This window comes from Alligator mississippiensis, chromosome 8 (assembly GCF_030867095.1).
Source record: "Alligator mississippiensis isolate rAllMis1 chromosome 8, rAllMis1, whole genome shotgun sequence".
NCBI lineage: Eukaryota > Metazoa > Chordata > Crocodylia > Alligatoridae > Alligator > Alligator mississippiensis.
The window spans coordinates 21,995,244-22,017,878 of NC_081831.1; the positions used below are offsets into that span (position 1 = coordinate 21,995,244).

Here is a 22,635-nt window from a genome sequence, read left to right on the forward strand (position 1 = left end):
TTGGATCCTCTGTACCCCACTTCCAGTAGTGCTGCTGCTGAAACTTTCTGTTTGGGGAATGATGCTATTTTGGAGGGTTTATGTTTGCCCTGCCATCCTGCTTTGGGAGCAGGGAGCAAAAAATCCTTTGGGTAAATGATGATATTTTCCATTTGTGGATGAGTTGCTCTCTTGAAAATCAGCATGACAACATCTGCAACCAGCCCCAGCTGCAGCAGCTAGTGGGCCCTTGGCTGCTGTAGTGCAGGGTTGGAGGGCTCTTGTTCTGCCCTGGTCTGCAGGCTGGCTGGTTTCTCACACATCTTGTCAAAGGAAAGAGAGAGCCTTCATGAGCCACGGCCCCAAGCAGTAATAAACCTTTATTAGGCAGAGTCCTTGAACAGCACAGATCGATAGGACCCTCCCCAGCCACCCCAGCTCGATGAGCAGGGAATTCCCAGCCAGCTGCCTTGTGGATCATGCCAAAGTGCTTTTTGTGAAAAATCTGGGTTCTTTGGGAGAATGAAAGTCTGTTTGTCCATCCCCCTCCCAAGACAGTAATCCACAAGGGAGGGGACAGGAACATACACACAGATAAAAGGGAGAAGGGAGGGAGGGGAAAGCAGAGAGGCAGGTATAGCGTTGGTGCAGAGCACAGCCCCTGAGATGGCGCAGACTCCTACTTTGATGTGTGGGTTGGGAGAGCCACATGCTAGCCCTGCTCAGGCCAGCACAGGCTTCTCACAGATGTAGTGACAGTCATAGCTGCAGTATACATCATTCCACTCTCCCAAGTTCCACAAGTGGGCACAGTCCTCACGGTGGTCACTGTCATTAGGCTCTCCTTTCTTCCAGAACCTAAACAGAGAAGTTGGCACAGGGCACGAGAAATGAGGGCTAAGGTTACAGCAGGAAGGGCCCCTGACAGCCTTGAAGGCAGCCTTCCTTGGGGCTTCCCCTGGTTCAGGCCATCAGCCTCAAATGCTACATAACCTCTGCTGCCTGCACCCTGCTCACTGGACCCTTTTGCTTTCCCCAGCCATGTTCCACCCAGCACAGCACAGGTTACAGCAGAAAAATGGGGGTTAAGAAAGAGGACTTACGTGAAGCCGTTCATGTAGTCAGTCCCATCGATCCACTCCCATTTCCCTTCCGTGTTTACATCTGTGAGTCCAAGCCAGTAGCGCTCCCTGCCTTGCATCCTGTATGCAAGGAAATTCTGCAATGGGAAGGTGGTGGGAGGCAAGGGAAAAAGCACAAGGACTTATCATCTCATGTATACATGGTGCTTCCATTTCCATTGCTACAGTAGACTCTGAGCAGGGAGGGGATGCTCTGTGTATGTACCATGCTCCATGGGCCTGTGCCACACTACACACATGTAGTACCATAACACAGCACAGAACACAGGCCAGGTGTGTCATGTCCCCCTCTTGTGGTGGGTGCACAGAGAATAAGAGTCTGCTGTTGTTAAAAGAGCTGCCCCTTTGGCTCAAGCAACTGAGGCCTGTGCTTTGGAAGGGAGTGATCAAGGCCAGTGACCTTGACAAGCATTGTCACGCATGTCATACTGGGAACACACACGATTGTGCTGTGCAGCTGCCTAGCCAGCAGTGTGCAACTTAAGACATGTCCCCTGGGGATGTGCAGGGTGAGGAAAGGAGTGGAACAAGTCTCCCCCTTCCTGGCTCTGGTGACTTTACCTGTTCAGCCAAGTTGTTAATGACAACCAGCTGGGAGTGTAGCTCCTTGCACTGCTCCTTTGCCTTGTGCCAGTTCACCTCTTGCAGTGAGAAGTAATAACACTTCCCATTGAAGTACCTCCACTCTCTGCTCTCTGCCCCGCAAGGAAACACTGGAGAAAGGAGGGAACAGGTGAATGCGAGACACCAGCCAGGCTGACCCTGCACCATACCAGACTCATTTGATGGTGAGGTCCCAACCAACACCAGACACAGGTTTCATTGGAACACAACAGCACAACCCTGGCTCTGAAAGACACTGGTTTCCCACAAACGTAGTATTAATACCCAAAACAGCCCATTCTAATGGCTACAAAGACTCCCTTTTTCACTAGGAAAGTAAGTATGTCAGAAGCCAGGACCTTCAGTGCTGGGTCAGTGAGTCACAGAGTATTGCTTCCCCTGTAGGGCACTGACAACTGCAGGGTGAGGTGGGTGTTTTTACATAAGGAGCTGCCCTCAATTCCAAGGCACCTGCAGGAGATCAAACAGGTCAGTCTGCTGCATGAAGAGGCATCAATCAGGGTAGAATCAGCAGGGCAGATCCAGAGAGGAGGGCACAGCCAGGCTCAATCTGTGCAGTGAGAGGTGGGGGAAAGGGAGTGTTAAGAATGCCCAGCACTTACACTGATAATCCGGGCTGGAATGGTTCTTTTTCAGCTCTGCTTGCTTCTTGTGGAGTTCAGAAGAAACCGATGAAACTAGCATCAAAGAGAGTGAGAGAGAGAAGACGAGCCTAGTTACTGGACCTCACAGTGGTCCCATTCTCTGCAACAGCATTACTTCACTTCCAAGATATGACCTATCTGGAGATACCTGCAATATGTGCTAGAGATGCTTTTTATTCAGGCTTCATTGAATACGCTGGGAAAACTTAGGCCACATCCCTGCAATAATCTGCAAGGCAAGACAGCCCTAGGAAACTAATATGAACTTGTTCTCCAGAGCTTCCAGCAGATCTCAAAACATTCACTGGGAAATGGAAATGCCTTGGGATGCAGAGGGGAAAAATCCAAAAGGCCCCTTCCCCACCACCAGAGACTAATCTGTTTTGTGCAGGTTTTCGGGCAGCGCAGTCTCTAGTCACTGGCTGGCACTACCTTAGTCAACATGAGCCCACACTGGTCATGTGTTGTTTGTTCTCTCCTCCTCCAGAGAGTAAGGACTGTCCCATGGGTGTCTGGGCAGGGCCCAGTGCTCTGATGCTCTTGAATGGGAGTGTTTTGATATGAACAACCACCAGGACACAGAGGGCATTGGCCTCAGAGTTAGAACCCAGGAGTCCAGGGCACCAGACCCCTTGTTTCTTTCTGTCCTCAAATGCCTACTTAATGAGTGGTAGGAGATACTTCAACCCCCTAAAAACATGGTACCTTTGGACAGTGACACCCCAAACAGGATCAGGGTCAACAGGAGAGAGAGCGCCAGCAGCAAGTAGACTGGGAAGAAGGAGCGCAGCTTTTGCAGGAGGAAGTTTCTGTCTTTAAAACAGATGAAGCAGACTCTGAAAGCACCACATTTGAGGCCTGCATTGACTCAGGTCGACCAGCCCTCCCCTGTCCCATTGTGATATGTGTAGTTCATATATGGTTTATAACATTTTAGTAAATGATTCTAGAAACATTTGATCACTTCTTATAGAGTCTGCAAGTTCACTTAAACCTACAACTATAGCCTTTCCTATGAGTTATTTTTATTTACTGGTAGTTTGACTACAGGCAGGGGCCTTACTCCAGGCCCAGGACCCCATGTGCCAGGTGTTGTACAAACCCTAAACAAACCTGGTTCCTGCTATAGAGCACTGTAAGCTGACACCCATTCATACCACATACCTACAACTCACATATTTAGAAAGTCCAGTGGCCATTTTATCCTTTATAAACGATGGAAGCATTAGAACCATGTCTAGCATGCAGTACTTGGTGTGTGTTTAATGTTTCAAGCTTATTAAACCCAACTAATTAACCATTAAACCAAGCTTTCAGGGGGTGACTCATGGCTTGGGAAACCCTGGTTTCCATGTGCCCAATTTCATATACCCTAAGGGGATGCTGGTTTTCAGAGAGGGCTTTGCACAGTCCTTTCCCTCTGTGTAGCTCAGGTTGGATGCCCCAGTCATTGAGTCCTACTTCAGAGCCATAACCTCTCTGCAGCAGGATGAAGGTCCCTCATCCCTCTCAGGGTCAAGGTAGTGGTTGTCTTTTAACTGAAGATTGCAGCTCCTACCATGGCAGGAGTCCTCACCAAACAGCCCAGACCATTGGCATAATTTAGCCAGGCTGACAAAGAGGTGGTAGCCCCATTCTTCCAGCCCCTAGAAAAAGTGGGGCACATTGGCAGGTCAGTCCTTGCCCCCAGCTCTTCCTGAGCCATTGTGTAGATGGGAAAGGAGAGGGGGAATTTACCTTTAAAAAGGCGCAGCTCATCCTGAAACCTTTCCTCATCCATTCTGGTGAACAGTGCCTGGAAGGCAGAAGGAGGGGCAGCTCTGTATGGCCTTGGAGTATGGACAGAACGCGTGGGGCCACGTGGACTGGAATACCAACGACAGAAAAATTTCAATTCCACCTGCGATGTTAAATCCAAAGGTTAATTTATAACCAGCAGTGGTCAGACCACGTACCCATTTGCTTGCTCTGTAGCTGTAGCACTTTGGATCTCTTCCATGTCCAGCCTGGTTTCAGCCCAAGAGCTCTTTGCCAGCCAACTGGCCTGTCCTTTTTTTCCTCAGAACTTTTGGTGGATTTTAAATTGCACAGGAATGAAAATACAGGAGGCCTCATTCCTGAAACTGCTCCCCTTAGACACATGAAAAAAAGTCAGATGAAGTAAAGTAAAAGGTCAAAGTGAACATAGAAGTCGAGTTTGGAAACCAGGACGAGCCTGTTTTGGAAGAAGACTGCAGCACTCCTGACCTTTGGAAAGCAACTGCTAAACATGCCTAGAGTGTGTCCTAGGCTATGTCCCAACTGACTGCTTACACAGCAAACACATGGGCCTTGCTCAGATGATCATGGCAAGGGGGTACTCACCTCCCACACCAGTTCAAAGGGTCTTGGTTTTGAGCCACAGCTTATGCATTTAAGAACCATACTCATGGTGTAATTTTGTGAGGTTTCATTGCAGTAGTGTCAGGCCACCCTTCCAATAAAATAATGCCAGGTGCTGCACTGCTTGTTACTGTGCGGGCTGGGGGCGATCCGGGCCCGTCTTTGTGCATGTGGCCTGTGGCCAGCAGCCCGGGCATGCGGGGTCGGAGAAGACCGGGGGCGAGCTAGAATTAGTCACAGACGTGTAGTGGTTGATTTAAAGATTGTTTACTTACACCAAAGATGGTCGTGGTGTAGGCTGGACAGTTTCCAGGTTCAGCTCCGCTTAAATCCTCATTAGAGGACTACGACAAATTCATTCTTTTCCCCGGAGTTGTTGAAGCTCCGCGGGTTCGGTAGTTTCTCGTACAGGAAGGGATACGTCTAGGAATTTATCGGCGACGGGGAGAGGCTAGAGGCTGTTCAAGCCTCTATTGCCTTTTAAGAAATGCGTTGGGTCCGTGAGGATCCGCAGCGCTTAGAGATCTTCACGCTCTCCCTCTCGCTGTCTCTCCAACTGATTTCTCTCCAACTTGGGCAGAAGCCACCCAAGCTCTTTATACGGCTAGCAAGCCAATCGCTAGCCGTCACGTGTGCATATATTAGAATCGGCCAATAATGTGGCACGAATCTTCATACAAATGGCGGGAACTCCTTGCACTGTGCATTTCTTAGATGCAAAAGAAATGCACCATGCAAAGAAAGCTTCAAATTGGTGGGAAATTCTCCGTTGCACCGGGGTTCTCTTCTACAGCAGAAAACTCCACCGTGCAAAGAAGCTGCAATTTAGCGTGAAAAATAATTTAGCAGTGCCGAAGCACACACAAACAAAAAATATCACAACTTTGGGTTGTGACATCCCCCCTTGCTGAGGGCATAGATTATGCTATACACTTATCATTCTAGAACTTTGTCGTGAGTCGTCAAATGAACAGATAAGCAAACAAACAAATAAACAAACATAAGATTCGCTGTCCTGGGATTGAGTTACATAATAATCAAGAAACAATAATTAACACAAACACATAATCTGATCCATAACAAAACTGCATGATCAGGGCTTCAGTGGGCGTCATGGCGAAGTCGTACGTCAGGCCCTCACTTCTTTCGGTGATGTCATCCATCTCAGGGCTTCTCTTCGCCACGCACTCTGAATCTCGGATCTGTAAACAAAAAACTCTCAAAAAATAGATTAATGATCTTATTCAACAGATTTACAAAATTTTCAAGGCTCAATTGGATGAAATCGTTGAGGATCCATCATCTGGCTCCTCTAAATAACGAAAACCTAACTCATAGGCCAATTGCCATTGACCTGCATCCCCTAAAATCCAAAGCTGCTGCTTGTTGAGTCCGGAACGCTGTAGGAGAAATCCAAACATGTATCGCTCCTCTAGGGTTCTCGGTGGCAGTGGTGGAAGATCGGATTCACGACGTCTGGTGCCTTTAAGTCTGGTCGGGTGTCGACAGTCCCGATCAAGAGATAATCTTGGCTCCATCAGGATACGCAGTCGTGACAACTGACAAAGAAGATTACTCACAGGTTGGTTCACCATTGGACTGAGCAGAATTCGGAGGATGACGATGTTCTTTCGCCCATAAATCTCGAGGCAACTGTCTAAGCTGTGAATGGTTATTGGAACGGTTCCAGGATCTCATAGATGACGGTGAGGCCATGGTCTTATTCGCTGGAGTGATGTCAGTCCCAGCGCACATGCTCTGGGGTTCCAGGCACAGTACGAGACTCCAATGATTGCTAGCATGAGATGCTCTGCGCCGGTATATTCTGGCCGTCCTTCATGCCATACGTGGGCTTTTTGACTAATCAGTCCTGCAACAAGCGCTGGCAGTGGAATAGGCCAGTGAACGTTGACCGTTATCATGTCGATGTCTGTGACATGTCCTCTACTCCACAAAGCTCGTCTAACTAGGAAGCTTGCTGGTTCAGCAGGTCGGATCCAAGTTCCATGACCAAATGTCCCAACCATACAGCTAGAGTCTCTTCAGGCTGGATTCTTGATGCTCTACACAAATCCTGCAACTCAGCTCTGGTGCGAGCATAGTAGGCAGTAGCAATTCGATTAGACGTTGTTGTAGGGAAAGCTGCTCTTTTGGGAGTTGATGTTGTTATAGGCTGAACTGCTGCCGCGGGAGTTACTGCTGCTGTTGCTGCTTCGGGCAGGAGGGGCGGATGCACTCCTCCGCTTGACTCTCTCCTTCGTCGGCAGGAAGGCACGGTCGGTTGAGGTGGCGCTGCATCACTAGGCGGGGTTGCCGGAGACGACGCTGTGTCGATGGGCAGAGTCGCCAACCGAACTCTCGTGGGTTCCTCCGAAGCTCCACCCTTCTTTTCCGGTTCTTCCACGCGGTCTCCCTCTTGCTCGGCGCCATCTTGGGCTGGCGTTTCAGGCTCCTCTCTCTCAGCCGCTTCTTTAACCGCTTGAATAGCCATCTGCAGCTGGTTCTTTAAACTTAAAATCTTGTACATTAGATTAGTAATCGTACGAAAAGTTGCACTTAATTCTCCCCCCTTGTCGTACCGCAGGGCCACCCTCTCATCTGCGGTGTGTTCCTCCGTCTCCAGATCTTCGCGGAGCTCGGATGGAAGCTCGCGACCCCTTAATCTAGCTGCCATGAGGGGAGGGTACCGGCCGATTGGCACCGGTTCTTCACTCTCCCGAGCATATCGTAGGCATCGGGCACCCTACCGGGTGAAGGTCGGGTTTGCTTCGCCCGCCGGGTTGGGTCTGGCGAGGGACACAGTATCGAGAGGCCTGAACAGGACCCGCTTGTCTCTCATTATACACCCGAACGCCGCGGGGAACAAATACACTTCCCTCTCTCTCGGGGCTCCGTCTTCGGAGACTCCCTCTTCTCCCTTTAGCAACAGGCGTCTGTTTACAAATCTTTCACCTGTTCTGCCCGCCTGGTGGTAAGCCATATGCACCTCCAGTTCTTCAAAGCTTTTCACTTGGCGTTGGTTATCGCACCAAGGGCAGTTCTTAACCAATTCTAGCTCTAACGTGTCTTCTCCTGATCCCATCCTCGTCGCCACGTGCGGGCCGGGGGCAATCCGGGCCCGTCTTTGCGCACGCGGGCTGTGGCCAGCAGCCCGGCACGCGGGGTCGGAGAAGACCGGGGGTGAGCTAGAATTAGTCACAGATGTGTAGTGGTTGATTTAAAGATTGTTTACTTACACCAAAGATGGTCGTGGTGTAGGCTGGACAGTTTCCAGGTTCAGCTCTGCTTAAATCCTCGTTAGAGGACTACGACAAATTCATTCTTTTCCCCAGAGTTGTTGAAGCTCCACGGGTTCGGTAGTTTCTCGTACAGGAAGGGATACGTCTAGGAATTTATCGGCGACGGGGAGAGGCTAGAGGCTGTTCAAGCCTCTATTGCCTTTTAAGAAATGCGTTGGGTCCACGAGGATCCGCAGCGCTTAGAGATCTTCACGCTCTCCCTCTCGCTCTCTCTCCAACTGATTTCTCTCCAACTTGGGCAGAAGCCACCCAAGCTCTTTATACGGCTAGCAAGCCAATCGCTAGCCGTCACGTGTGCATATATTAGAATCGGCCAATAATGTGGCACGAATCTTCATACAAATGGCAGGAACTCCTTGCACCGTGCATTTCTTAGATGCAAAAGAAATGCACCATGCAAAGAAAGCTTCAAATTGGCGGGAAATTCTCTGTTGCACCGGGGTTCTCTTCTACAGCAGAAAACTCCACCGTGCAAAGAAGCTGCAATTTAGCGTGAAAAATAATTTAGCAGTGCCGAAGCGCACACAAACAAAAAATATCACAACTTTGGGTTGTGACAGTTACTACACGGCTATTCTTGGGCTATTTATATTGGCCAAGTCAAATTGTGGTAGCACTTTAGGACCCCAATATCAGAGACCTGTTGTGCCAGAAGGCAATGGCCAGAGACACAGCCACAGGTTACAGGGCTCACATTCTAAATAGACACATGGCCTGTGAGAAGGGAAACAGAGATGGGAAGCAACTTGCCCAGGGTCATAGGATGCTGAGCCAGACAACACAGCTGTACTTACAATATCCGAGTCTGGCAGCACAGCTTTTGACTTCTGAGATAACCAGACTCCAGAAATGAATGGGGTAGAAGTATCCACCTGTTGACTAATAACACATACCATTGCTGTTCCCCACCACTTTGTACTTAGCAATTACAGGCTCTGCAAGGACACTGGAAAACTAGGAAGTCACAAATGATAAATATGAAATAATGCTGTGCAGCCAAATTTGCAAGCATCTCTGTACAAACAAGTTTGTAGGGAACATTCAGATCCTGGAGTCTCGGTCTTGCCCACTGACTTGTGGGTAGAGTTTGCTGTGTTCTTGCTTTCATTTTTGTTGAGTGTTAAATTGCCATAAATGAAGAGCCCAGACACTGCTGAAGTTCTAAGATGAGAGCCAATGATTGAATCCACCCTTTATTTGAGCTTCAAGTCTAGAGTCAGCAGAACACCTGCTACCACAGGCTGAATACAACAGGCCATGAGACCTTTACTGATGAAGGACTGAGCACTTAACAATGTTTTTCCCCTGGTGTATGCATACAACTACAGAGCTTGCATCAGGCCAGTGCTCAAAGAGCAGTTACTAAGATGTGCAGTAACTAGTATTTTGTCATGAAGGTCATTGCCGTCCAGGTCTCTTGTTCGAGATTGCACAAGCTTTCCAATCGACAGCTCGGCTGAAACAGGGAAGATAAGCTGGCTAGCAAATCTGGTGTTCATGTAACAACAGCAACCTGGGGCAGGACGCTTTACTGAAACAGGACATTTGCCTAAGTGTACTTTGGAAATTCAGGAATTCAGCACCTGTATGTGGCTCCTTCCTCAAATCCTCACACAGGTTTCTGGCAGGGATATTTCCTGCAGGAGATAGTCATTTGAATCAGACACATGTATGGAAGAGACTAAAATAATGTCAGAACTGATCATCCCAACAAACCAGGATTTTCAGTGGGCATCTGTTGCTGTTGATCCTAATTGATAAAATGTATATCATGCATATGATGAATGAATGTTATTTTTATAAACAAGTTCAGTTCTTTGTTTGCTTTGCAGCTGCTAAAAGTCAAGAACACTTCTTGTAGAAGGATGCTGTAGAGCAGGGGTGTTGAACATAGCTACTCCATCCAGTCCATAGGCTACTGGTCGGCCACTGGAAGTTGGGGGACATAGCCTGGGGTGTGGCCTGCCAGAGTCCAGGCCCTTGGGTTCTAGTGCACATGATAAGCAGCAGCAGGAGGGTGAGTGAGGGCTGATACAGCCCTGGTCACCATCTGGCTGCTTAGCCTGTCTGCACTACCACAGTCCTACTACCTTCTCCACTGGCCCTGCTGCCTTCCCATGCTGGAGGAACCTCTGCTGTGTGCCCTATTCCTTGCCCCAGAGCTGGAGGTGCCCAAGCTGCTGCCACTGCATTGGGCTGGATCTGACCTGCAATGAGCCACACAATCTGGACTTGGCCCAGAGTTTGACACCCCTGCTGCAGAGCTACTTACGGAAGACAACCGCATCCTACTCAGGCTGGACCAGAACGATGCCTGCTCTCATCAATGCAAGACCTGGAGTGAGACTCATTCACAACCTTCTCCTCTGCGACAGGAGGAAATGGCCACAAATGTAGATGTTCCTTTGCAGCAGTAATTGTGTGTGACCTGTTAGAAGCCCAAGTCAACTGCTGTCACAGCTGAGTCAAAACCTCACAATAAGATGCAGCTTTGCAGATTCAAAAGCACTTTTATTTTAAAGGTAAAATAAAAGGTAAGAAAATATTGATTACACTGTATCCCAGACAACAGTCTTTGCTCCCAGACACAAAACTACACTGGTACTGTCAGCTAAACCTTGCTGATGTTAACACAGAGCTTTGTAACATCAGGTAACGAGCAGACTGTAAACATGAAAACTTGACAAGGCACAGGGGGTTGGGCACAGCCACATGAACCAGGCCTTGTGTCTGCCTTCTGAAAGCATAACAATGCCCCCATACACTATGGTAAGTGCTTCAGTTGATCTGCATGTCATGTGCTGCTTAAATCAAGGGAGGAGTTTGTATAGAGCACTGGCTCCCAACCTCAGAGTGTGACCCAAATCTGTGGGGGTCTGCCCCTCACTCCAGCTCTCCTGGCACATGGTTTGTGCGGCTCTTGCTGCCACTGCCTCACACAATACCGGCCTGGCCCAATCTCTGGTGGCACTGCCAGGCACGAGCAAGTCAGCAGCGGGGATTGTCACCTAGATTTAGGGTCACAGCAAAAAAAAGGTTGGGAGCCACTGGTATAGAGGTTTCTGCACCATGAAGAAAATAATTTAAGATTCTTGTCAGGTCTGATCTGGGAAGCAAAGCTCTGCCACAAGAAGGTATCTGCTTTGTCAACACAAACCCAGGGCAAAGTCCTGCAAAAAATTCATTTTAGGCATGCTTTGAAATATGCACACAGTGCAGCTGTGACACTCATTTTCAACCAGAGCTAGGTTTTAATTAGAATAATTCACTATGTTATCACTCAGGTGAGCTGCTGCATGATGTTTAATGCAAAAAAGAGACTCAGCTACGAAAAAGGTCCTGGGCTGCCAACTACCAATCTAAAACAGACCCATATTGAATCAGTCTAACAGGCCCTGCAAGCATCACTGTGCACCTCCACCTGGCTTTGATATTTCCTTGGTACAGGAAGGGGAGGGAGTCACTTTAGAATGGAGTTTCCACTAACCCGTTTTCGTTTTACAAGCCACCAAAATGGTCCTTGCCCTTCAATGCTTGATGCCTTGTTGAGGCACCTGGAGAAATCTGGCCACCACACGGATGCATACATCTGACACTAGAAGTGCAGCTCCCTCCAAAGCAAGCATTTCAGGAGGGTGAAAAATGGCAGTTGGGCAAACTTGCTTGAATTTTATGTACTGTCTGGTCATCAAAAGGAATCCCACTTAAATTAAGACTTTTCAGCCGGGGCAGTGCCTGACCCAGAGTGACAATGGCATCACAGGAAAGCTTAACACAGGACTCAAGGGAAAGGGTTTCCAGGTACTTCAAAGACTTTAAGTCAGGCAGGCCCGCATCAGTCAGGAAGGGAGTGTTGCTAAACTCCAGAGTGCGGAGCTGTTTCAAGTAGCACCCAATGAAGTGAGTAGCAGAGTCTTTCAGGGTGCACTGGCGTAGTGTGAGGTGCTCCAGGGCCTTCAGGTATGATGAGGCCACACGAAACCCCAGAGTCGTCACCTGGTTGGTTCCAGAGAGAGTCAGCGTCTGCAGGCAAGCGAGAGAAGAGATGTTTAGCAGATGGAGATCGGAAAAGGAAGGGACTTCATAAATGAAGAGATGCTTCAGCTGTAAGAGGCCTCTGGTGCCTTCAGATTTTGCAAAAAATATCCATTGAGACAACTCCAAGCGGCTTAGCTCCAAGGTCATCAGAGAAGAGGGCACGACGTACGAGTCTATCTTATACCGGAGCTTGGTGCACAATAGGCACAGCCTCTGGAGGCCCGGACACTTCTTCCCCAGGTCCTGCAGCAGCGCCTCGGAGAGGGTTCCTCTCATCTTCAGTGTTCTCACGTTGCTGCGCAGGTGATGCTGCAGCAGGTGCCGCAGGTTCTTCAGGCTGATCTGAGTGTAATAAGCAAGCACCAGAGCACTTTATCCATGGATAGAGACACTGGTAGGCCAGCAGGTGGCCCCAACCCCCCATCCATCTCTCTCATCTTCCTTGAACAAGTGACATCCTGTTTTCCCCAGATTGCTGCAGGTCCTGCCACTGATGCCCAGAGTCACTCCCCTATGCACTCCAGCAGGGCTAGAATGCTGCTGTTTCACATCCAGTCACAGCTTCCGTCCTTCAAACCAGCTGAAACCCTCCCTCCTTATTAAGCTATTAATGCCCTCCAGAGGCTGGTTCATCCCCTTTACTTATGGTATTTCTCTCTTCCCATAAAATTTAGGCTTCCTTTCCACAGGTCCCTGCTCCCACCAGTCAATACAAGAGCTGCCCTGCTGTCTGGACCGGCTTCTTAATGCCTCTCATCCTCTCCCGCTTGCCTACGCACTCTCAGGCCTATTTAACACATATCAGGAACATGGGCCTCCTGCCCACAGAGCAACAGTTAGCACCTCCCATTGATAGAGGGGGCTATTGGGTACGTGTAGATTTAGGGGATAAGCAAAGTACAAAACAGGGATGGAAGCAGAAGTCAAAGGTTCAAAACAAGGGGGATCACTGAGTGGAGCACACCAGACAGTGCACACTGGCCCTCAAGCGAGTCCAAGGAACCAGTGGACACTGCCCAGTGAAACTCTGCCTAGAGATGTGAGTGGCTGAGGGACCGGAAAGCAGCCCTGCAGTCATCCGGGGGCCTCCCAGCTGGAGTCTCCTCCCACGTCAGATAGTGCTGGCTAAGCTGGCAGTGTGTCTTGGGTCAGGTGCAGATGCAGGCACTGCTCTGGCTTGACTCTGCCTGAGGGGTTGCTACGTCAGCCTCACACAGCTGCCTCAGGGGACAGACATGCCCCGGAGGTGGGGCGGGCAGCGGCCGGTACCTCGTAGGGCGTTAGATCCACGTGTCTCCAGAGCACCTTGTCCTGCACCAGACGGCACCAGCGCCTGCAGACCCTGGGGGCAGAGCAAGAGGCCAGGTGATGATTCCCGCTGCAGAAGGAGAAGTAAGGGGTGGACATGGTGGACTTGGGGCCTGGGCCCTGCAAGACGTGGGAGGAGCCGCAGCCCTGTGAGCCGAGGGGCCCAGGGCTCCCCACGAAGGACACCCCGAGGACTGGGCCTAGGGGAGGTGCTCAGCAGAGGGGGAAAAGCTGGGCTGAACCACTCGGGGACGGAGGGGTGGGCACTGCAGGGGCAGGGTCGAGATGGGCTGAACCACCCAGGGTTGGGGCGGTACACCAGGCGCAGGATGGGTTGACCCATCCTAAGCGGGTAGGGGCACGACAGGGGAGAGATGGATTGAACCATTACGCAGTGAGGAGGGGTTGCACCGACGGGCTCCGGGAGCCACGTGGTCGCACCTGGCCCCGCGCAGCCGCTCCCTCAGCGGCAACTGCGAGAGAATCTCCAGGAGCAGCGAGTCCGGCAACGCGTCCAGGCTCGGCTCAGCCGGTACCGCCGCCATGCCGCGCGCACTTCCGGGTGATGGACATGTGCTTCCGGGTCAGCGCTGGCACCGCTCTCTGCTGAGGTCTACGGTGGGGGCGGAGCCTGCCGGGTGAGTGCCCGCCCCGCCCCGCCCCGCCCCGCCGGCGGCCGCAGGATGACCGAGGTGGTCTGCAGCCACCGGCTGGGCAAGGAACTGCGCGTCAAGGGCAAGTATCTTGCCCCGGAGCCCGGCGCAAGCGGGTCGTAACCCTTCCTGCGCTGCTGGCTGCAGCCGCTCCCCGGCGCGAGCCCGTCAAGGCCGTAGCTGTGCGGGCCGTGAGAGGGAGATTTTTCATTAGAAACTGAAACAAAGACGGTGGTTTAGCAGGTGCGGGAATACAGTGAAACCCCCTCAACAAATGTTGGAGTAAGGTGTTTTTCTAAGCTCCAGACTTGTTTCATTTTTGGATGTTTTTAATCTGTAACTCTTCCTTTTGGCTGGTTTGTGATGATCCCACTGACAAAACCCCATCTCAAGAGATCTTAAGGATAGGCCTGCAATTCCTACCCATGCAAAATAAGGTGTAAAGAGATGCACCGTGGTTCTGTCAGGTGCTTTGGGGGCTTTTTTGTGCTCTGCAATTAAATTATATTCTATTTTCCCTCTTTCTTGATCTTCTTTTATTTTCTAGAGCTCCTTATATTTATCCTGTAGGTGAAATGAAGGTTACTTGTCACATAATAGCACCTAGGCTGCCTCTGCCCTCCCATGCTTTTTAGGGTCCACAATTGCCACGTATGGAAACATTTTGTTTATGAAACTATGGCCTTCATATCTCAACTGCTCACTTTATTAAAAAAAAAAAAAAAAGTAACCACTATCAGGAAATCTATTGATCACACAACAGTAATTCCTTTATTGGCTCCATTTCCTTTTATTGAATTTTGTCACAAACTTGTGTGTTTTAACTTCCTCTCAAACATTCTTGCAGGTACACTATTTTCAAGGACCATGTTTCACTGGGAAACTGTATTCTTAAGTGAGACTTTGTCCAGCCCATTGGCTGTTGGTAGGCGACTGAGGGACATGCCCTGGGGTTCGGCCTGCCACAGACTCTGGGGGCCTTGGGTCCTGGTGGACATAGCATTCAGTGGTAGGAGGTTGAGGGAGGGGTGATACAGCCATGGTCAGTCCCTGGTTAGTGTGCCCATTTGAACTGCCATGGTCCTGCCTCCTTCTCTACTGGCCCTGCTGCTGCCCTGTGCTGAAGGACCCTCTGCCATGTGCCCTATTCCCTGTGCCAGAGGTAGAGCTAACCAAGTTGCTGCTACTGCCCTGTGCCCTAGGCTGAATCTGGTCTGAAAGGAGCCCCATAGTCCAGATCTGGCTCAGTTTGACACCTCTGTTGCAGAGCTACTTACAGAAGGCAGCAACATCCTCCTCAGGCTGGACAAGAACAATGCCTGCTCTCATCAGTGCAAGACCTGGAGTGAGACTTAATCACAATCTTCTCTGTGACAGATTTTTAAGACTTGCCATGTTGGAACTGACTCTTCTTAACAACACACTTTTGCAAGGCTGAAATGGCCACGAACGAAGGTGTTCCCCTGTAGCAACAGCTATCCCTGACCTGTTAGAAACCCAAGTCAACTGCTGTTGCAGTTGAGTTGAAACCTCATGGCAAGAGGCAGCTTTGCAGATTTGAAAGCATTTTTATTTTAAAGGTAAAATGAAAGTAACAAAATATTGATTACAATGTATTCGACAATGGTCTTTGCTCTCAGGCACAAAACTGCAGTGCTACCAAAACTTTGCTGATGTTAACAGAGTTTTGTAGCATCAGGTAATGAGCAGAGTGTAAAAATGAAAATTTGACAAGGCACAACGAGCTAGACACTGCCACATGACGCAGTAAACCAGGCCCTGTGGCTGACTTCTGATTGCATAACACTGCTCCTATACATTACTGTAAGTGCTTTGATTAGTCTGCAAGTCATGTGATGTGTAAATTAAGGGAGGAGTTTGTCTAGAGGTTTCTACATCATGAAGAAAATAATTTAAAATCTTCCAGATATGATCTGGGCAGCAAAGCTCTGTCAAGAAAGTATCAACTTTGTCAGCACAAACCCAGAGCAGAGTCCTGCAAGCCATTCCTTCTAGGCATGCTTTGGAATGTGCACGCAGGGCAGCTGCATGGCTCATTATTTTCAGCCAGAGCTAGGTTTTAGCTAGTGTCTCTGGTTTGGGACGGGCAGCTCCTCTTGGGCAAAGGGAGAATGGTTCACTTAGTGCAGTGGGTCTCAACCTATTTGCCATACTGGGCCATACTTGCAGCTCTCAATGCATTATGTGGGCCACACCCCACAGCTGGCGGGACCCCCAGCTACCAGAGCTACAGGACCAGGGCCAGGGCTTATAGCACCCTGCCCCCCCCAGCAGTGCCTGAACAACTCAGTGAACAGTTGTTCACCGAGCCCCCTACATCAGAGGCGTACATCAAGGGCTTGGTGAACAACTGTTCAGGGCATCCTTGGGGAAAACTAGGAGTAATGGTCACAAACTCCTGGAAGACTGTTTCAGGTTCAACATTAGGAAAAACTACTTCATAACTAGGGTGTCCAGACTGGAATAAGCTTCCTCCAGAGGTGGTACAATCACCTACCCTGGAAATCTTCAAAAGGAGACTGGACAGTCACCTTGCTGAGATCACCTGACCCCAGTTGTCTGTCCTGCTTGGTGCAGGGGGCTGGACCCGATGATCTTCCAAGGTCCCTTCCAACCTTACAATCTATGAGCCGCAGCTGCCGCTCATAGGCAGTACCACTTGCTGCACCTGGAGTGGAGTGTGGAGCCTGGCTCCCCTTCGCCCCCACCAGTGGCACAGTTGGGCAGAGCCAGTTGGGGGTGGATGTGGGCTGCCTGCTGTAGGTGCAGGGCTCCCCACCCTGCTGCCCTTCCCTTGGCACCTTTGCGACCCAGCAGACAGGATCTGGCACCAGCAGGCAGGGAGGTTTGGTCCTGCTGCCGGGATCCCCACCCTGGCTATGCTGCCATGACAATATGTCTCCAGCTCACCTAGCAGCAGTGGCGGCATGAAGTTGTGCTCCCCACTGCTGCTGGGTGGGCAGGGGCACCTTGCTGTGGCTGGTGTAGGGCTCCTGGCAGCAGGAACAAGCCTCCCCACCACACTGTGCCATGGAAGCCCCAGCGGAGAGAGCAGCAGGGTGGGGAGCCCCAAGCCTGCAGGTGGCAGCCCACATCCACCCTTGCCTCGTGCACAAATCTAGGGGGCATATGCCCCCCCATTCCTCCCTCCCTGAGAGTATGTGCAACAGTGGGGAGCCAGCCCCCCTGCTGCACCTTGGAAGAGCGGACTGTGGCTCTGTCCCACTCTCCAGCCAGGTCCTGCAGCCGCACATTCCAGCCTCGGGTCCTATGCACCACCCTGACAGGACAGTGACCCCAGCCTCAGCCCTGCCCTGCCCCCTCTCTCACTGTGGGGGCCTCAACCTGTTCCTCCCCCCACACAGACTTACCTGGAGGGATCCGTAGGAGCTGCTCTCCATGCTGCCTGGCTGCCACATGCATGTGTACATGCACATGCGCATGTGGTGCCCCCTTTCACTCTCCTCCTGCTCCCCCCAGCCCCAAGCAGCCCCTTGCAGACTGGAACTCTGGCAGCCTGCAAGGGGGAACCCTCCCCATTTCCTGAATTTTTCTCCCTGGCTCACAAAATACAGGCAGCAATGTTTACTTTTTAACAGGATGTTACATGGACCACAGCAGCATGCTGACTGGGCCGCATGTGGCCCACAGGTTGTGAACCACCGACTTCGTCACTATGCTATCGCTCAGGTGAGCTGCTGCATGACGCTTAATGCAAAAAAGAAGCTCAACTGTGAAGAAAGGCCCTAGGCTGCCAACTACAATTCTAAAACAGCCCTGTATTGAATCAGTTTAATAAGCTCAGTGAGTATCACTGTGCCTCTCCACCTCCACTGTGCCCCTTTGATATTTTCTTGGTACAGGAAGGGGAAGGAGTCACTTTAGAACTGAAGTTTCCACTGACCCGTTTTCATGTTTTACAGGCCACCAAAATGGCCCTTGCCCTTCAATGCTTGACTCCCTGTTGTAGCACCTGGAGAAATCTGGCCACTACATGGATGCATGCATCTGAGACTAGAAGCACAGCTCTATCGAAAACAAGCATTTCAGGGGGGTGAAAAACAGCAATTCGGCAAACTTGCTTGAATTTTACGTATCGCCTGGTCATCAAAAGAAATCCCACTTAAATTGAGATTCCTTAGCTGTGGCAGTGCCTGACCCACAGTGACAATGGCATCACAGGAAAGCTTAGCACAGGATGCAAGGCAGAGGGTTTCCAGGTACTTCAAGGGCACTAAGCAAGCAAGGCCAGCATCAGTCAGAGATGGAGCATCACTGAACTCCAGAGTGCGGAGCTGTTTCATGTAGCGTCCAATGAAGTGAGTGGCAAAGTCTGTCAGGATGCACTGGCGTAGCGTGAGGTGCTCCAGAGCCTCCAGGTGTGGTGCGGCTCTCTGAAGCCCCGCATCTGTCACCCGGTAGGTTCCACAGAGGGTCAACGTCTGCAGGCGAGTCTGAGAAGAGACGTCCAGCAGGTGCCAATCAGAAAAGGAAGGAACTTCGTAAATGAAGAGATGCTTCAGCTGTGGGGGAGCACTAGTGCTGTCTGGACCTGTAGCTCGCCGGAACCACATCCCAGGGATCTCGCAGCGGCTCAGCTCCAAGGTCATCAGAGACGAGGGCATGAAGTCATAAGGAAGCCGCCGGAGGTCGGCACACACCAGGCACAGCCTCTGGAGGCCAGGACACTGCTTTCCCAAGGCCTGCAACAGCGCTGGGGAGAGGAACTCCTGCTTCCTCGAAGAGCAAAGGGTTCCTCTCACCTTCAGTGTCCTCACATTATTGCGCAGGTGATGCCGCAACAGGTGCCACAGGATCCTGGAGCTGATCTGATTGCAAAAAAGCCAGCACCAGAGTTCTTTACCCATGGATAGAGACATTGGCACAGCAGTATGAGGCCCCGACACCCCCATCCACCTCTCTCATCTTCCTCAAACAAATGATATCACTTTTTGCCCAGATTGCTGCAGATCCTGGCACTGCTGTCCACCAATATGCTGGCTCATGCACTCCAGCAGGGCTGGAATGCTGCTGCTTCACATCGAAGTGCAGCCTCCACCCTCCCTGTTATGCTATTAATGCCATCCAAAAACTGATCTACTCCTTGTGGTGTCTCTCTCTTTGCATGAAATTTTGACCTTCTCTCCACAGCCCTCTACTCCTGCCAGTCAATAAAAGAGCTGCCCTGGCTGTCTGAACTGGCTTCTTGGTGCCTCTTCCTCCCTCACTTGCCTATGCACTCTCAGGCCTATCTAACACATATCAGGAACATGGGCCTCCAGGCCACAGAGCAACAGTTAGCACCAACCATTGATAGAGGGAGCTATTGGGTATGTGTCCACTAAATTCAGGGAACAAATGAAATACCAAACAGGGACGGACAGGAGAGGAGGTCAAAGGTTCAAAATGAGGGGGAATGCCAAATGGAGCACACCAGCCAGTGCACACTGGCCTTCAAATGAGTCCAAGGAGGCAGTGGACACTGCCCAGTGAAACTGTGCATGGAGATGTGAGTGGACAAGGGACAGGAAAGCGGTCCTGTAGTCCTTGGGGGTCCTCCCAGCCAGAGCCTGCTTCCTGGTCGGATGTATTGCGATCTTAACCAGTGCTGCCTCAGGTCAGGTGCAGCTGCAGGCAATGCTCTGGCCTGACTTTGCCTGCAGGGTTACTATGTCAGCCCCACACAGCTGCCTCAGCAGACAGACTGGGGGGGGGGTGGGGCGGTACCTTGTAGGGTGTTAGATCCACGTGTCTCCAGAGCACCTTGTCCTGCACCAGACGGCGCCAGCGCCTGCAGACCCTGGGGGCAGAGCAAAAGGCTAGGTGATAATTCCTGCTGCAGAAGGAGAAGTAAGGGGTGGGGGGTGGTGGTGGACTTGGGGCCTGGGCCCTGCAGGACGTGGGAGGAGCCTCAGCCCTATAAGCCGAGGGGCCCAGGGCTCCCCAGGAACCGAGCCTAGGGGAGGTGCTCAGCAGAGGGGGGGGAGAGGAGGTAAAGCTGGGCTGAACCACCCCGGGGACTGGGGGTGAGCAATGCAGGGGTAGGGACGTGATGGGCTGAACCACCCAGGGACGGGGGGGAAGGTAGTGCAGGAGCAGGATGGGTTGAACCACCGCAAGGGCTAGGGACGCTGCAGGGATGGAATGGACTGAGCCACCCGGAGGGTGGGGGGGTCGCACCTGGCCCCGCGCAACCGCTCCCTCAGCGGCAGCTGCGAGAGAATCTCCAGAAGCAGCGAGTCCGGCAGCGCGTCCAGGCTCGGCCGCCCCAGCGCCGCCGCCATACCCGGCACCCACTTCCGCTTCCGGGACATGACCTCTATTTCGCGTTGGGTCCGTCTGCTTCCGGGTTATTGCAGGCTTCGCACTCTCCCGGCTGCGCGGTTACGACTGCGGTAGTGAGGGTCCTCGAGCTCGCACGGGTCTGCCCCGGCCCCGCAGGCGGCAGCAGGATGATCGAGGTGGTCTGCAACGACCGGCTGGGCAAGAAAGTGCGTGTCAAGTGCAAGTATCCTATCCTGGGGCCAGGCCCGGCCGTCTGCCGGCCCGGTACGAGCCGGGGGTGGGGTGGGGTGGGGGGGGGGGGGGGGGGGTGGGTGGGAGAGCTCCTGTCCCTGCGGCTGTCGGGTCCCAGGCACTTCCCTTAACCGCGGCGCCCAGCACAGAGGACAGCATCCGCGACCTGAAGAAACTCATCGCGGCGCAGACCGGGACCCGCTGGGACAAGATCGTGCTGAAGAAATGGTGAGTGTGGGACTGGGTCAGGTTTGGGCAGCCCAAGGGCTCCTGGCGGCTGCCAGCTTTGGCCCCAGCAGGTAAGTTCCTCCTTTTGTCCTACCCAGGGAGGTTGCCCAAGTCCTGGGTGTTTTTTGATGGGCCCCGGGTTTGATCCAGTCTTTAACTGTAACCATTTCCTTGTGGTGCTGACTGCAGCTGCTCCCCCAGAAGCGCGTGTCCATCAAGGCCGTGGGCTGTGACATGTTGGGGGAAGAGGGGGTTGCTGTGAGGGAGATTTTTTATTAGAAGTTGAAACAAAAACGATGGGTTAGCAGGAGTTGAAATACAGTTAAAACCTTTAGCAAACATTGGATTGAAGTCTTTCTATACCCTGAACTAGAGCTCTTTGTATTTATCCTGTAGGTGAAATGAAGGCTTCTTGTCTTGTAACAGCACCTAGGGTGTCTCTTCCCTTCCATGCTTTTTGGGTTTGATGATTGCTGGCTATGAAAACATTTTGCTTATGAAACTCTGGCCTTCATATCTCAACTGCTCACTTTTTTTTTTATTAAATAATTACTATTGGGAAATATTGATAATACAACAGTAGTCCCTTTATTGGCTCCATTTCCTTTTATTGAACCTTGTAACGAGCTTAGGTGTTTTAACTTCCTTTCAAACTCTTGCAGGTACACCATTTTCAAGGATCACGTTTCACTGGGAGACTGTATCCTTAAGCATCAGAGTGGTCTAGGTAAAATGCATTTTAAAGACATCAGCATCTTTTAAAGCAAACCTTTTAGAAAACAGGTGTCACTCTCTAAGTACTTGAGAGAGAGACACATTGCATGTACACAGTCAGACAGCACCCCTTCCTTATCTGATATTGCTGCTTGTCACTAATGAGATGTCTTGTTTATGTTCTTGGCCACTGATTAATGGTAACGGGTCAGTCATGTAGCACAGTGGTGATTATTTAGGAAATCTCTTGGTACAAACACAAAAAACCCTTTGGATTAACTTCCCAGTTTGTTGCTTCAGACATTAGCACTTACAAGCAGCACATGAGTCTCAGACTCTTTTTTGTGAGGCCAGCAGTTTATCCAGGTTGTGACATGGAATAAGAAGAATCATGTTGCTGAGAACTTGTGCACTTATCTAAGAAGTTTCCTGCTGTTGTTGATTTTTGAATCGTTGGTCTGACAGATGTTCATATCTAACACCCTCTGTTTGTATTTAAATATATTTCCATGGGAATTCCCTTAACTTTTACTCTTCAGATGAAATCCATGATGGCATGAACCTGGAGCTATACTATCAGTAGTTTGGACTTGAGCTGCAATTGTATATGGCAGGCAGCACACTTTCTGCTTTCCTTCTAATATTAAACATGTCTATATATTTCCTTATTTAGTGTAAAGTGCAAGTGAAAAGCTCCAGCTGTGCATATAGTTTAGTCAGAGCTATTTGGCTTTGGCAATAACACAGGCAGCAAACATATAACAAAATTGCTTATGTTCTTAAATTTGTGTTTGTAATAAATGTTTCCTGACAGTTGCAGTGTCCTGTTCATGGCTTTAAGGCAGACAAAATCTCTTTCTTGGTAACTTCCACAGCAAACCTAATTAACATAGCTAGTAGAAGACAGCCTTGAGCTTTCTGAAATAACATGAAAGCTGCTCTATCGCCATCTCCTAGGCTAGACTCATTTTTGGTTGAGAATTGAAAACCCAGAGCAAATGCATTTAATTCAACTTAGAAGCAGTCTGGGTTTTTGTTTGTTTTTTTGGGGGAGGGGAGGGGAGTGGTAATTTATTCTCAACAGAAA

General features: G+C 50.7%; 4 protein-coding genes across 7 annotated transcripts; 1 reads left to right on the forward strand and 3 right to left on the reverse strand.

Moving 5' to 3' along the window:
- Nucleotides 1–340: 340 nt before the first annotated feature.
- LOC102562601 (hepatic lectin) lies at nt 341–10,463 on the reverse strand. Of its 2 annotated transcripts, XM_006277047.4 has the most exons (7): nt 4,345–10,463; nt 4,127–4,254; nt 3,095–3,202; nt 2,348–2,422; nt 1,683–1,834; nt 1,083–1,198; nt 341–837 (listed from the first exon to the last, which is right to left on the reverse strand). In XM_006277047.4, the coding sequence occupies exons 1-7, from the start codon at nt 4,386–4,388 to the stop codon at nt 702–704; spliced, it is 759 nt and encodes a 252-aa protein (XP_006277109.2). In that variant the 5' UTR covers nt 4,389–10,463; the 3' UTR covers nt 341–701. The 2 variants fall into 2 exon arrangements, with proteins under 2 accessions (XP_006277109.2, XP_014451614.1); XM_014596128.3 differs by lacking the exon at nt 3,095–3,202.
- A 97-nt stretch (nt 10,464–10,560) lies between these two features.
- Nucleotides 10,561–14,015, reverse strand: LOC102562832 (F-box/LRR-repeat protein 12). Of its 3 annotated transcripts, XM_014596140.3 has the most exons (4): nt 13,858–14,015; nt 13,378–13,450; nt 12,278–12,450; nt 12,008–12,093 (listed from the first exon to the last, which is right to left on the reverse strand). In XM_014596140.3, exons 1-4 carry the CDS (start codon nt 13,959–13,961, stop codon nt 12,087–12,089), a joined length of 357 nt encoding a protein of 118 aa, XP_014451626.2. In that variant the 5' UTR covers nt 13,962–14,015; the 3' UTR covers nt 12,008–12,086. The 3 variants fall into 3 exon arrangements, with proteins under 3 accessions (XP_019341234.2, XP_014451620.2, XP_014451626.2); XM_019485689.2 differs by having other exon boundaries at nt 10,561–12,450; nt 13,858–14,009; XM_014596134.3 differs by lacking the exon at nt 12,278–12,450 and having other exon boundaries at nt 10,561–12,093; nt 13,858–14,008.
- Nucleotides 14,016–15,617: 1,602 nt separating this feature from the next.
- Nucleotides 15,618–20,404, reverse strand: LOC102563064 (F-box/LRR-repeat protein 12). The gene is made up of 3 exons (XM_006277049.4): nt 20,271–20,404; nt 19,818–19,890; nt 15,618–18,919 (listed from the first exon to the last, which is right to left on the reverse strand). The coding sequence occupies exons 1-3, from the start codon at nt 20,402–20,404 to the stop codon at nt 18,137–18,139; spliced, it is 990 nt and encodes a 329-aa protein (XP_006277111.2). The 3' UTR covers nt 15,618–18,136.
- A 33-nt stretch (nt 20,405–20,437) lies between these two features.
- UBL5 (ubiquitin like 5) lies at nt 20,438–22,361 on the forward strand. The gene is made up of 4 exons (XM_006277050.4): nt 20,438–20,598; nt 20,751–20,834; nt 21,497–21,534; nt 22,088–22,361. Exons 1-4 carry the CDS (start codon nt 20,543–20,545, stop codon nt 22,129–22,131), a joined length of 222 nt encoding a protein of 73 aa, XP_006277112.1. The 5' UTR covers nt 20,438–20,542; the 3' UTR covers nt 22,132–22,361.
- Nucleotides 22,362–22,635: the final 274 nt, after the last annotated feature.